Source organism: Bos indicus x Bos taurus, chromosome 5 (genome assembly GCF_003369695.1).
Source record: "Bos indicus x Bos taurus breed Angus x Brahman F1 hybrid chromosome 5, Bos_hybrid_MaternalHap_v2.0, whole genome shotgun sequence".
Lineage (NCBI taxonomy): Eukaryota > Metazoa > Chordata > Mammalia > Artiodactyla > Bovidae > Bos > Bos indicus x Bos taurus.
In genome coordinates this window covers 59221809-59237471 of record NC_040080.1, presented here as the reverse complement: position 1 = coordinate 59237471, position 15663 = coordinate 59221809, and the positions used below count along the sequence as shown (strand labels likewise).

At 39.9% G+C, this 15663-nt stretch overlaps 1 protein-coding gene across 8 annotated transcripts in view; it reads left to right on the top strand.

Annotated features, from left to right (window-relative positions):
* CFAP54 (cilia and flagella associated protein 54) overlaps positions 1–15663 on the top strand; it is a 312031-nt gene that overhangs the window by 278041 nt on the left and 18327 nt on the right. For all 8 annotated transcript variants that reach the window (XM_027542095.1, XM_027542091.1, XM_027542096.1 and 5 more), the window contains 2 exons: positions 1826–1967; positions 10956–11030. In XM_027542095.1, coding sequence (XP_027397896.1) covers positions 1826–1967; positions 10956–11030 — 217 coding nt within the window. The remainder of the gene's footprint in view (positions 1–1825; positions 1968–10955; positions 11031–15663) is intronic.

The following is a 15663-nucleotide window of genomic DNA, read 5'->3' as shown; positions in this document are numbered from 1 at the left end:
GCATATACTTTGTAAAACCAAAAGCACTGAGCAGATGTCAAGTTTCTTCACGGCCTCCTATACCTGTCAGCCTCAGCTCCTCCCCCTATTCACCACCTACTAAGTGCTCAGTGAACATAGACTTGGTGCTTTTCCATCCTTCTGAGGAGAGTCTGGTTCCTGCTTCCTGATTTCCATTTGGAAAGACTTCCTGGCCGCACCATGAAAGGGAATAAAACAAGAGATGTTTCAAGAACTGGCATACTTTTAATTATTCAGTCAACTTTCTTTTCCTTTTTTTTTTTTCGGTGAAATGGCAGAAAATCTTAGACATAAGACTGTGCTAGCACCACTAAGCCACAACACTGGGAAATCATGCTCCTACCTTTGTTGTCGTTCAATCACTAAGTCATGCCCAATTCTGCTCTTACCTTGTACATCCAAAAGGTAGCAGGATTTATTTTTAGAACTGCGTGATGAAAAAGATTATAATTTCTGCAGAACAGAATGTAATGAAACTGACAGGATTCTTTTTTAAAAAAAAAAAAAAAACTACAAAATGCTCTTGATTTTGGTGTGTTTATGATCAACAGTTTAGTAGACTAAAGTTAGGGACATGTCCCTGTTACTGAGGCTCTTATTGGGGAAGGTAACTGACAAATGTTCATCTGATTCATCCCGTGGTGATACAGTGAAAATAGACTATTTCTCTCACCCAGGGTGGAGTTCCTTGCGTTCCTATGGGGGTCAAGATAAGGGCAGTCTATAGGGAGTTGCTCTTGTTAACCATCCTTTAGAAGGCAAAGTAAGAGGATGCTGTGGAAAACTGGGGAATTGATGTTCCTGCATTTGTTCCTGATGTCATTTTGGTTTTTCGCATCGTCTACTTCTTTTACATAAAAATTTACCTCCATCCCTGGATAGAGACCTGTGGATCCATGCACATTTATGCACGCACCTGTTCTCTGCATACCTGGATCCTAGAGTCACTGGGAGCCCAGCAGGTGGCTGTTTGCTTCCTTTCCCTGTTTCATTGCTTTTCCAGCTTCTGACCTCATTGACTAGTTAACTCCTGCCTTTGACACCTCCACAAGTCACTGGACTGTGACTCCAGAAGCTTTCTGGCCTCAGTGTAATTACCACTCTGTCCTCTTCCCTCACCCTTGGCTTTTGCTTTTTCTTCTTTCTTGATTCTTCTCCCTAACCCCCACTCCCCACATGATACATGTCACTGTGTGGGCTCCTTGATTGGTCTCTTAGAGCCATGGCTGACTTGTCCTAATTCTTAGCTTCAGACCAGCCAGCCAATTGGAGATGGTACTGAGTTTAAGCAGGAGTGGATCTTTTGTCACTACCTGGTGTTTCTTTGCCCAAGTAGATATTTATTTCCTTAATTTTCATCTTAAGCAATATTTTGGCTGTCTACATTCCTTTTCTCACTATGCCTTTGTGCTTATGCTGCTGTGCTTAGTCATACCCATTTCCTTGCAACCCCATGGACTATAGCCCACCAGGTTCCTCTGTCCATGGAATTTTCCAGGCAAGAATACTGGAGTGGTTGCCATTTCCTCCTCCAGGGAATCTCTATTATGCCTTTGCAAGTTTATAATTATAAATCAGGGTATATAACTAAATCATAAACATCATACAGACAAGAATCACATCTCTTGGCTCATGTCTCTTGAATGAAGGAATAATTGAATGAGTGATGTTTGTGGGGGGGGGGCGGTTGCCAGAAATCTAAGTGTTAAATAACTAAGGATTTATTTTACACATATTATTGATTCTGGGAATAAATGAATGCCTTTCTTTTAAAATAAAATGCATATGTGTTTATTATTTTTAGAGTTATTTCAGTTCATGAGAAACTATCTAATCTTACGCAAATTGCTGAAATATCATTGCCAACAACTCCTAAAGTTACTTCAAATGAAAATTTACATGAAGTAGAGGAAACAGAAGAGAAATCAATTGATGCAGAAATGGAAGTAAGTTAATGGAAAATTATATTGCAGGATGGATGCCATTATCCATAATCATTTAAATTATTTTTTACTTTGTCAGAGAAGAATGAAACGTAGATAACATTATCTACATAACTAAACGTAGATCATGTGGTTCTTCTGGCCTTTACTTTCTCTACTTAGAGAACCAAATATGACCCAACTTTTGGACACATAAGTAATGTTTTCTTCAAAGCTCTTCTGATACTAAGAATCAGATGGTAATGAAAACAAAGCCAACCAAGAGAAATTATTCAGATATCACCATGGCTCCTAAGAAACAATCCTCTATAGCTTTATAATGTTACTTTTAATTTTTCACTCTAAGTCTAATATTTGAGCATTTTTATTATGCAAATAATATGTGAAGAAAAATTAGAAAATATAGATAAGCATGTATCTTTCAGACTTTTTCTGCACATCTGTATTTTTCTAACTAGAAAAAAAGGCATATTATATTAACGTTATAGTGTGTTATTCATCTGATTACAGAGTTGAATGGTTTTGTGATGGAGTTCATGTTTTGGAGGAAAGGGTTATTTCTCTTTTATTCCTTCTGTGTTCTAAACCTGTTGAAAAATGCGACACAGGAAATGGATACTGTATATGGAGATGTCAAAACATCAGCATCATTGCTGATAAAACTGATTAACAAACATGGCACTGGATCTATGGCCAAATAAGCTTATCACCATTCCACCCCTGAATTAGCCAGACTTGCCCACCTAGTTACACAGTTATCTAGCATACTTGTGTGACCATAGGATTTCCACCACTCCCCTCCTGCCCCTGGAAGGCTGACCACATGGAGGAGCAGAGAATAATAGTCCTGTAGGCAGGGTGCCTCCAAAAATGTAAGCAAAGATTGCTTTGATGGGGCTGAGCCTAGCACACTCTGTTGCTTTTCTCAGACTCATCAGTCAAATAAGTGACTCTGCTCTCCTGGCTAGGTCTGAAAGGAGCTACAAGTGTCCCTCCTTCTCAGGAGTGGAGTGGGAGTTCCTAATCCTCTATGGAAAAATGAGAGAAGCAGAGAATGCGTGTCCTCCCCTAACCACTTGCTCTTTGAATTTCCATTTGTACATTCCTCCAGTTTCTTGAGATATGTGTTCCCTAGTTACTGCAGCAACTTTTTTTGAAAAAAAAAAAAAAAAAGATGAAATAGATGGACAAGGTTTAAATGAAAAGGGACAGTCTCCTGCCCAACATGTCCACAACCTGCAGTCCTGCAAGCAGTCCACTTGCAGCTCTTTCATCTGTTCCTTTTGTTATTTAGTTCCAAGTCTATAAATAATTTGCAGAATCAGTTGCGAAAAACAAGGCAACCAATACAACTTCAAATCCAAGTGAGTCCACTGGGCTCCACGGCTCCCCACACCAGCCTCCAGGCTAGCAGAGCACCCATTCTCTGGAGCATCTCCAGGCACTGGGCTGCGGCGAAGAAAGGGAGCACAGCATAGCCTGGTTCTGCAGGTTTACATCATGTCACTTCCTTTCACATGTCATTGGATGAATAATTCACAAGCCATGCCAACAATTCTGCTACCAACTTGGCAAGAGGAAAGCCGGAATAATGATGAATAATTATACTGAGAGCCAAAAATAATTAGTTTTCTCCTTTGATGTATCAATTCCATATAGTATCTCTTGATTTTACTATTATGTGTAAGGACTTGAATCCCTTATACTTCGCAACTGTTCCTTTCCCCTTCCTTTCTAAATATTGTTATATCACAGAATTTAATTAAGCCAGCATTCAGTGTTTACATTATTATAACCCTCTAAACAGTGTTCACAGTTTAGAGGGTACTGTGGTTATTTTCCTTTCCTGTAGAAGGTTTGATTTTTCCTCTATCTGTCTTTTTTCTTAGCTTCTCTCTGATCATTACATGAGGTCTGTCATGTTCATCCATAAACTTTTTTACCCAAGCATAAATAGTTATGTCTCAACTCTTCTTTCCCTTCCTGGAGGCCCCTCTCTGACTCTGGTTAAGGACTGGTCACCCCCAATGCCGGTAGCACACCTCTAATTCTGGGACCTCCCTCTGCTGCTTTTCTGTTTGAATTCCCAGCCACTTGGGTCCCATATCTGTTTGACTTCTCTGTTAGCTTTTAGCATCTTTCGTTTATTTTTGAGCTGCTGAATCTTTTTTTTAATCACTTTTTGCTAGTTTGATATTTAATTGGTTACCAATAAGAAAACATTTTTAATTCTCAAAGAGTATGATTGGTATGGGCTCACTTTGTTTTCTTGTTTACCTCATCTTCACACCAATTATGGGAAAGTGCAAAATCTAGCAACTCTCCTGATCTTCAGAATATACACGTGGGTGTTTTTTGGTGTAAATTTACCAGTGACGTGAATGAGTGCATTTTTCCCGGTTGTGAAAGCACCAGTCCCGTAAGAGGATTATCAGGCAAGAACAGTTAGTCTTTGCAAAGAAACAACTTTCCAGAGTTTGTATCACCTGTGCTCTGTGCCTACATTTATCATAGAACTGATAGCTTAGAATTTTAGTTGCACATCCTTTACAGGTCCCCAAATGTTATGGCACAAATTACCAGATGTTTAACGATAGTAATACTATCCTGAGAACTTACAATAAATCTCCTGGTAGATCAGATACCTCAAGCTCATGAGATTCATATACGTAATTCTTTTCCTAAAGTGCATTGTTGCCCTTTCACATCTGTTTTCAAGAACTCATTTTTAAACTTCTTTCATAAATCTCTTACAATCATAGTTTTTTAGTCATAGACCAAACTTAACAGGTTGCTGTCCCTGAGCCATAACCTAGACTACTCTTTGCTGAAATTGTCCTTGAATCCATTATTAGATAATTCGTAAAAGGAAAGTGATTGTGTTTCTCCTGAACCCATTTGTCTTCCCAGCTGACATTGTCTGAGACAGGAGTTTGAGTGTCCATAGAGTAAACATTCTAGGTTGTGCCCTGCCACTCAGCTTTATACCAAGGGTTAGTCACCTAACCTTCCCTGGGACTAGTTTTCTCCTTGTCTCTAGCCATGATCTTTTCACTCAGATACCATTGAGATGAAGAGATGGCTCCTTGATGAGAATGAATCATCAGAATTTCCCTGGGAGTCAGATGTCGGTATCAAGCTCATCCCCATGAGCCCAGCTCCTGAGTCAAGAAATTGACTATGAATACAAACAAATTAGGAATAAACAGGGAAAGTGGGGGCATTTGGCAGGCAGAGGGGAGAATCCAGATGACCCACCTTGCCTGAGTCAAGCTTTGCATCTTGCTTTCATGTCCTGACTAGAGTGATATATATGAGTGGCTCAGTTCTTGAGGAAAATAAACTCCTTTCAGTCCTGATGTTCTCCTCTGTATTTTTGAGTTTCTTTTATTCTCCAACTTAAAAATGTTTCTTCAACTTTAATTAGGGCATTGTGAAATGTGTTCCAGTTCTGGTTGGTATTTATATATGCAGGAATGTCACAAAGTGAGGAAAAAACTAATATTTTTAGTGTAGGTGAATTAGCAAACAAATTAATTCACAACATTTGAAAGTTGTGAAATATAACATTTTCTTTTTTTCCAATATCCTAACCAACATGTAAGGGAAAAAAGCACCTAGGTTCTGAGTTATATCAAATACATTCCATTGACTAAAATCTGCTGGTTCGTTGTCATGACAACCTTCAGTTGGAGCTAATTAGAATTTAACTAGGACACTTGAAGAGATCGATTCTGGTTGGGAATTGGACAGGATTTCATAACCTCTGTAATCTAATATATTTACTTCTATCACAGTATAGATTTTTGCTGGGTTGTTAAACATAAAGGTTCAGAAAATGTGCCTTTGGTTGATATGGAGGTAGTGCATCTTGTTGATGTGGGAGGTAGTGCATCTTGTTATGTTTCTTATTCCCTTCCTTTTTTCTTTTTTTTCTTTTTTCCCCTCCAAATCCCTATGGTCTGGAATAAGCCAAAAACTTGAGAACACAGATATTAATTTAAGATGTTTTGGGAGGGCTACAGAACAGGTGTTCCAGTCACTTATGGCTTGAAAACATGTCCTTCTTCCAAAATGAACAACCCTGGCTCTGAATCACTGGGTTATTTTAACCTGTCATTCTTCGCTTTATGGGGTATCTTCAGAGCCTATCAGGTGCTTTAAAGCATAGGAAAGATACAAACCATTCTGATTTTAAGACAGAAACACCTTTTTGGAATGATAACAACATAGTAATATAAAAAGCCTAAAATATATTTACCAGGTCACCTAAAATGAGTTTAGTAAACATGTGTGGGACACCCGATTGTATAAGGCAATTAAAGTTAGTTAACATATCCCAAATATCAAAGTACTATGAAAACATAGAACAAAATACAAAGCATTAGCATGAATTAACACATTATTTTTGAGAGACTGGTATGTGCAAAAATTTTCTAGGCTGGAGGAGATAAGAACATACTGAAATCAGTACAATTAAGTCCCTGTCAGGAGGAGCTTAATCACTGGCTGAGTATGGTCATAGGTACCCAGATTCATAATGAGCCCAGCTGCCTGGTGGCCCTTAGCAAGAAAAGTCTGCCATTCAAAGAAACAGAAATTTAATATTCAAAACAGTTGAAAATACATCTAAATCTTCATGGAGCTTCTCATAAGAACATCTGAGAGGGAATCCTTTCATCATATACAGCATAACTTCTTTTAAATCTCCTTCTCCCAACTGTATTGTTCTTCGTGCCTCCCTGGCTTCCATGGCTGCTCTCTAACCTCTGAACCTTTCCCTCCAGCCCAGGTGGTGCTAGTGGTAAATAATCTACCTGCTAATGCTGGAGATGGAAGAAATGTGGGTTCAATCCCTGGTTTGGGAAGATCCCCTGGAGTAGGAAATGGCAACCCACTCCAGTATTCTTGCCTGGAAAATATCATGAACAGAGGAGCCTGGCTGCAGTCCATGGGGTTGCAAAGAGCTGGACATGACTGAGCAACTAAGCATGTACTCCCTCCAACTCAGTCTGCATGGAGTGTTTTGCCTCCTCTCAACTTCCCACTCTGGCTCAGCTCTTGATTATTGAAGTCGCCTTGTCTCTCTGACACCTTCCCGTTTTCCTGTTTCCTCCATTCTGAGTGCTACACTTACACAAAAGGGCAAGGTTGCTAGAATCCTTCTCAATGGGGGGACTGTTGATGGCAACTATTCTGATTTATCATTTAAACAAATCTCATTCACATAGGGTTGTGTGTGTGTGTGTGTGTGTGTGTGTGTGTGTGTGTTTAAAGAGAAAGCTGAACTAGACTTTGTGCTTCAGTAGCTCAGGCAGCATTCTATTAGCCTGTAGACTGAAATAAAGACCATGTTTCTTTAAACCCCCAAATATCCTGTGCCCCCTTACTATTGCATATTGTTTTGGCCATTATCTCTTTCTGTGTCTCTTCCTCTCTCTTGACTTTGAGTTCCTTTGCTCGGGGGTCTGCTCCATCTTTCGATGTTCAGTACCTCACCCGGTAACTGACACGTAGTGCCTCTTCAGTAGTTGCTCATGAAACTTCTCACTGGAGACCTGTGGAGAGCGCCTACTCCTGACCAAGGATCCAGCAGGAGACGACATGTGAAGTCTTGGGGCTGGATGTTTTATCAGGGTGTCAGGGGTGCAGGGTGAATGTAGGACCCTGGGAAAGCAGGGCTGGTGAGGGGTGGGGGTTGGAGAAAGTGTGGCCAGCACCCAGAAGAGCATCCCCTGACCCATCCTGAGATTTGCTAAGATAACCCTGACGGCATGTGGAGGAGGGATGTGGGAAGCAAGAGTTTGGAGGAAGGAAAGCAATTTAGAATGGTTTTCTTTTTTTTTTTTTTCTGTTCATAAAACTGATGAATGACCATGGGAACTTCAAAGTCAAAATGTTGGCTCTGTTAGTTTTGTAGTAACTCAGAGGCCCACCACTCATAGAATCAACAGATGCTCCTTCTTAAGGGGGAAATGGCAAATATTGAGCAAGAGACCGTCTGTGCCCTCCCGGCCCCCCTTGCCAACTGCAGCATCCCTCTGGCAGCCTTCCCAGGAATTGATGAGCTTGGTGCTTCCCTTGTCTTCATTTCTAGGCAGAAAGGTCACAGGAGGTCCCTCACAGCCCAGCAGCGAATCAGCCAGTTTCTGACACGTTTAAGTGGTCTACCTGAAATAACACCAAAGAAATAGAACGTTGTTGAGGCAAAATTTCTGTTCACTATGTGTTGAGACAGACCATGGAAGGCATTTATCAGGAAACATGGTGTCTCCATCTGTTATGTGAAATGTTTAATGATACAGACAGTGTCGTTTTGCTTGATAGCTCTTGATGAAATCATGACAGCGGCCCATCACAGCTATTATTGCAACCTTTTGTATAAAAAGAAAACATACTTTAACCGGTCCTAAGAACTCAATTAGAAACATAGAAATAGGGACAAGTAAGAATATGTAAGAACACACTCCGGGATGTATGTTGCCCCATCTAGTAGAGGGGACCAGACTGCAAAGTTCACCATAGAGACCTGGTGACCCCCGATGAGTGCTGGATGTCCTGCTGCCTTCCATCCTTTCTGGTCCCATGAACACTGCCCTACTTCTGGTCATGATCGCTTCCTGCCCAATTTGAGAAGCCTCCTAGCTAATTTCATTCTCTTTTTTCTTCCTAGTCTAGTTAACCTTTAAACAGTGGCCAGATGGCCAGAATTATTAATATTTTCTTAAAGCAATCATTATCCCCTCAGTCCAGTGCCTCTCAATTTCCTAAGCAACAAAACCCAAATTCCTTACATTTACATGTCCTGTTATAAGTATACCTCTCAGTCTTATTCCTCACCACTCTTACCACCAAGCTTCCAATACACTTCCGTGGTAAAGACCATGCCAGGCTCTTTATGTTCCTTGAGTATCTGCTGTTACATTGCTTACATGGCTCCCTCCATCCTTGTCCCCATCCTCTGCCAGCTACTACTTCCTCATGTCTCAGTTCCCTTTCTCCAGGAAATGTTCCCTGTTCCATATACATATTACTCTCTCTCCCATCTCTAGGCTCTTATAACATGTCATAGCTACCCATTTTCTGACCATGCTCTACTTGGCATATTATTTAGTCAAGTATGAATCTATTTTTTTTTTCAGCTCTTATACACTTGGTGAGGATGGGGTCTGTTTCTTTATCTTTGTGCTCCACAGTGCCTAGTAGAATGCCTCAGATATATTTGTTAAAGTGAATAGAATTAGCTATAGCTTTGGAACTCCAAATTTTGATCTTTTCTATGTTTCTGCATTTGTTAAAACTTTAATATGAGTTCAATTGTTTCTTTATTTTAAGGCTTTTAGCCAGCCTTGGTGAGTGTTAATTTAAAAATGAATGCACTTTGATCATTTTCATATTTCTGGATGTTAGTACATGTACATACTAATACTACTGAAATAAAAGCAAATTGTTGAAAGATGTGAGCAACACTGTGAGATAAGCATAGTTTATCTCTGACAGTCTTATGATCATGACTCCTTTAGTTGTAAGTAAAGAACAACTATCAGTACTTACACTAACCCAAATGAAATAGGTTTGATAAGGAGGCAGTGTTTGGCAGGGCATAGTCAGTAAGCTCTTGCATAACCAAGGACCAGGGACAAAATACAGTGGACCCCACAGAAAATGAAACTTGGAGAGTCAGGAGCCAAGAGTGCACACAGACCTACAGGGGCATAAGTTCTCCTTTATCTCTGTTTCCTCCTCTTACTCATTATACGTCTAGTCCATGGGCTGCCTTCTCCAACTCCTGTTGGGACCTCTCAGCTCATGCAGCCAGTACTGCTGATAGTGCTCTTCTGTTGTCTTTCCTTATGTAAAAATCACAATGATGGAGAATCTGATGGGTTGATCTTTCTTGGGTCCAGTGTCCATTCAGAAACACAGCTGTGGCCATACAGTAGGAGCTGCAGCAGTGTCTTCAACAATGGACTGAGGACGATACTGACTCTTCCTCTTTTTAAAAAATACTTATGGTATTGGTTTTGCCGTACATCAACATGAATCCACCAGGGGTGTACACGTGTTCCCAATCCTGAACCCCCCTCCCGCCTCCCTCCTCATACCATCCCTCTGGGTCATCCCAGTGCACCAGCCCCAAGCTTCCTCTATCCTGCATTGAACCTGGACTGGCGATTTGTTTCTTATATGATATTATACATGTTTCAATGCCATTCTCCTAAATTATCCCACCCTCGCCCTCTCCCACAGAGTCCAAAAAACTGTTCTATACATCTGTGTCTCTTGCTGTCTCACATACAGGGTTATCATTACCATCTTTCTAAATTCCATATATATGTGTTAGTATACTGTATTGGTGTTTTTCTTTCTGGCTTACTAGCCTCTAATTAAAATAAATAAATTTAAATTAAAAAAATAAAAATATCCAAACAAAAAAATACTTATTTATTTGTCCTTGCCAGGTCTTAGTTGCAGCACACGGGACTTCACAACTAAGAGTTCACGTGCCACAGCTGAAAGATTCTACGTGCCACCGCTCTCTTCCTCTTTATTTACGCTTTCCAGTTGTTTTTTTTTTTTTTGTCAATTCCCAACTGTTCATCTTTTCTTAAATACTTTCTGAGATCCAACCCTCTTTATTCCAGGGCTCTCTTCTCAGAAGAAAAGTGGTCTTCCAAAATCTTATTTTGGTGTAAATTCCTTTACCTGTACCTCTGTAACATATGAATTTTAGTGGTGAATTTGCAGGAAAAAAATCCTAAAATAGTTTATTATTCATCATTAAATCTTATATTTTGTGGCTATTCTGTATCTTTCAAGTAACCATAATTACTTTAAAGATTGTGACCTCTGAATATCTCTAAATTTCATCCTGGGAATTAGGGTTAGAGAATGATGTAGCAAAAGACAAATGAGACAAATAATTTGTAACTAAAATACCCAGTATTTTACCAATAAGATCAACCTCACTATGTTGTCTTTTATTTCTAGAACATGATTATTGTCTGTTGCAATGAAATAGTATCTTTGTTTTTGGGTGATGAAATGGCAACTCCACTATCTGAGGTATGTATCTCTTTTAAAACTATATCTGATTCTCTCACAAGTATGTTGTTGCTATGGAAATGGAAATGCAGAAAACATCTATTATGAAAGTATCAAGGGCTTAACCCTCCTTAATTAATGTGAAAAAAGTGATAAACATGAATTTATAACAGCATGTTATTTTGGTTAGACATATTTTTTGTTAGAAAATAGTACAGAAAATTGTGAAGAGGATAATCTTAAAATCATCTCAAACCCTCCATTCAGAGAATAACCACTATTAACATTTTGGAGAATATCTTACATATTTTTCATATATAATTAGACTTTAGAATTTTTACATCAATGAGATCATTCTGCACACACATTTTTTAACTTTTTTTTTTATTCAGCAATAGTGTTAATGGAGATATTTTTTGTGAAAAGTCTACCCTGTTCAATTTAATGCCTACATAATAGTTTCTTTTGTGTATTGTCATGTCAGGCTTTATTTATATAATTAGATCCTTATTCATGGATCTTGAAGTTGATGGATTCTAGTACATACTTATTTCACCCTTCTGCATTACCCATCCTCCACGTTAATTGTTAGGAATAGGATTTTAGAGTAAAAAGCATATACCCGTGGTCCCTGATTTACAGTGATTCAACTTTTGATTTTTTAACTTTACAATATTGTGAAAGCAATACCTATTCAATAGAAACTGTACTTCGAATTTTGAAATTTGAACTTTTCCCAGGCTAGTGACAATGCAGTCTGATACTTGTAATGCTGGGCAACAGCAGTGAGCCATAGCTCCCATCAACCACATGATCCCAAGAGGAAAGAATCCACACATGTAACAACCATTCTCTTTTTAACTTTCAGTACAGTACGCAATAAATGTGCATAATAAGTATGCATAAGCTGCTGCTAAGTCACTTCAGTCATGTCTGACTCTGTGTGACCCCAGAGACGGCAGCCCACCAGGCTCCCCCGTCCCTGGGATTCTCCAGGCAAGAACACTGGAGTGGGTTGCCATTTCCTTCTCCAATGCATGAAAGTGAAAAGTGAAAGTGAAGTCTCTCAGTCGTGTCCGACTCCTAGCGACCCCACGGACTGCAGCCTACCAGGCTCCTCCATCCATGGGATTTGCCAGGCAAGAATACTGGAGTGGGGTGCCATTGCCTTCTCCATGCATAAGCTGCTGCTGCTAAGTCACTTCAGTCGTGTCCGACTCTGTGCGACCCCATAGACGGCAGCCCACCAGGTTCCCCTGTCCCTGGGAGTCTCCAGGCAAGAACACTGGAGTGGGTTGCCGTTTCCTTCTCTAGTGCATGAAAGTGAAAAGTGAAAGTGAAGTCGCTCAGTCGTGTCCGACCCTCAGAGACCACATGGACTGCAGCCTTCTAGGCTCCTCTGTCCATGGGATTTTCCAGGCAAGAGTACTGGAGCTACTCAACACTTTATTGTAAAGTTGGCTTTGTTTTAGATGACCGTGTCCCACTACGGGCTAATGTATGTGTTTTGAGCACTTTTAAGGTGTGTGCTAGGCTAAGCTCTGATGTTTGGTAAGTTAGGTATATTAAGGATATTTTTGACTTGAAATATTTTCAACCCATGATGAGTTTATCCATTTATTGTTTCTGTTCAGTTGGTCAGTCGTGTCTGACTCTTTTCAACCCCATGGACTGCAGCACGCCAGGCTTCCCTGTCCTTCACCAGCTCCTGGAGTTTGCTCAACTCAACTCCATTGAGTCAGTGGTGCTATCCACCCAACTTATCCTTTGCCTTGTCCAACTTGTCCAACTTCTCCCTCCTGCCTTCAGTCTTTCCCAGCATCAGGGTCTTTTCTAATGAGTCAGCTCTTCGCATCAGGTGGCCAAACTATTGGAGCTTCAGCTTCAGCATCAGTCCTTCTGACCAATATTCAGGATTGATTTCCTTTCAGTCAGTTCAGTCACTCAGTCGTGTCTGACTCTTTGTGACCCCATGAACTGCAGCACGCCAGGCCTCCCTGTCCATCACCAACTCCCAGAGTCCATCCAATCCCATGTCCATTGAGTCGGTGATGCCATCCAACCATCTCATCCTCTGTCGTCCCCGTCTCCTCTTGCCCCCAATCTTTCCCAGCATCAGGGTCTTTTCAAATGACTCAGCTCTTTGAATCATATTTCCTTTAGGATTGACTGGTCTGATCTCTTTACAGATCCACTTATTGACCCATTTATTGGGACATCACAAAGAGTTGGACACTTTTCACAACCCCTCCCTAAATCAAGAAAGATCTGTATACACCTTATTGTGGTTAACCATATATAATATAAAATTTATAATTTTAATCATTTCTAAAGTGTATATCAGTGGCATTAAGTACATTCAAAATATTGTGCAAACATCTCCTCCATCCATCTCCACAGATTTTTCACCATCCCAGTTAGAAACTTTGTACCCATTAAATAATAACTCTCATTTCCTCTCCTCCCCAAGTTCCTGATAACCTCTATTCTGCTATTTGCCTGTTCTGAATATTACATATAAATGGAATCATACAATATTGGTTTTTTGTGGCTAGCTTACTTCATTTGGACTTCCCAGGTAGCGCTAGTGGTAGAGAATCTGCCTGCGAATGCAGGAGACTTAGAGATGCAGGTTCAATCCTTGGGATGGGAAGATCCCCTGGAATAGGAAGTGACAACCCATTTCAGTATTTTTGCTTGGAGAATCCCATGGACAGAGGAGCCTTGTGGGCTACAGTCCATGGGCCACAAAGAGTTGGACATGACTGAGCCACCAACACACACACACTTGATTTAACACAATGTTTTCAAAGTTCATCCATGTTTTAGCATGTATCAGTACTGCATTCCTTTTTAAGACTAAATAATATTCCATTGTATGCATATACCATATTTGTTTATCCACTCTTCTGTGGATAGATGAACATTCAAGGTGTTTTTACTTTTTGGCTCTTGTAAATAATGCTACTATAAACATGAGTGTATACGTATCCAGGCATATACCTAGGAGAGGAATTGGTGGCTCATATAGTAATTCTGTGCTTAACTTTTTAAGGAATGCCCAACAGCTGCACCATTTCACATTCCCATCAACAGTGCAAGAGGGTTCTAAAATCTCCATTTCTTCACCAACACTTATTTTCTCTTTTTTGAAAATAACCATCTTAATGGATGTAAAGTGGTACCTCATTGTGATTTTGACTTGCATTTCTCTAAAACTAATTTAATTGAGAATCCTTCATGTGCCGATTACCCTTTTGTATATCCTTGGAGAAATGTCTGTTCAATCCTTTGCCCTTTTTGAATGGGCATATACAACTTGGTGTATAATTGCAAATGGCCACCGGTTTTCTCTCCTACCTGCAGTAGTGAGAGGCCCAGTTTGCCCACATACCCATCCATACTAGTTCTCATCCTCTTTCTGCTCTCTCTCTCCCTCCCCCTTACACCCCTCCTCCCCTCCTCATCATTCTCTTCTTCTAACTGTTGTACATCTAACAAGTAAAAAATGACATTTTCAATTATTTTATATTTATTAACAGTAAGGCCAAATATAGTTCATATTTTGTTGGCAGTCCATGTTTCTCCTTTTGTGGAATGGTGTTCATTCATGTAACTGATCAACAAATACACAGAGTGAGTTGCCTAGGTGTCAGGAATTCTTTTATAGACCCTAGAGAGCCTGCTGTGAACAAGCAACAAGGACCCCACTCTCTTGGAGCTGCTATTTTTTTTTTTTGTAGAGGGAAACAGTAAATAAATAAATAAGATAATACCACACTTTGTTAAGTGCTATAAAGGAAAAAACAGAGTGAGATGTTAGAGTAGGGTTGGCAAACTGTGCCCAGTTGGCACAGTTACTTGGCCAACTGCCTGTTTGTAAATAAAGTTTTATTGGAACACAGCCATGTTCATTTGTTTACCAGTGGGTCTAAAGCTGCTTTCAAACTACAACAGCAGAGCTGAGTGGTTTTGACAGAGACCATATAACCCACTAAGCCTAAATCGTTTACCATCTGGCCCTTTACAGAAAAAGTATGCTCATCCCTGTGATAGAAAGTAACAGAGAATGGGTCAGCAGGTTAGATAGGTGATAGGGGAGACTTCTCTTAGGAGATTATATTTTAGTAAGTCTTGAAACATTACACTGTGTCCCTACCACGAGTGCTTTGGCTTCTCTGGAGCAGGGGCGATGCTATCTCAATCTTTGAATGAATTCTTACAGTGCCTTGTACAGGACATGACTTGGTTAATGTTTCTGGAACTGAATTAAATTCTCTTTAATTTTCAATACCTGAAATTTAATATCTGATTTTTTTTCATCTAGCCATTCATTATTTTTCCATTTTTTTTAAATGAAGAACTTAATTTTTTATTGTGGAAATGTGTAGAATAACTGCAGCAGACCATTGGTAATTAAAAAATCAGGCTTAAATATAATTTTGTACAAACTGTGGTTTACGAGGGCTTCCCTGGTGGATCAGATGGTAAAGAATCTGCCTGCAATGCAAGAGTATGTCACAGAAAAAAATTGGTTTTTGAAGACACATGATTTATAACATTTAGGGGCTTTGGCTCCTGACAGACCTGGGTTGAAATCCCAGCCTTGGATCTTGTTTGACCCAAGGCAAATTATTTAACTTCTCTAAGCTTC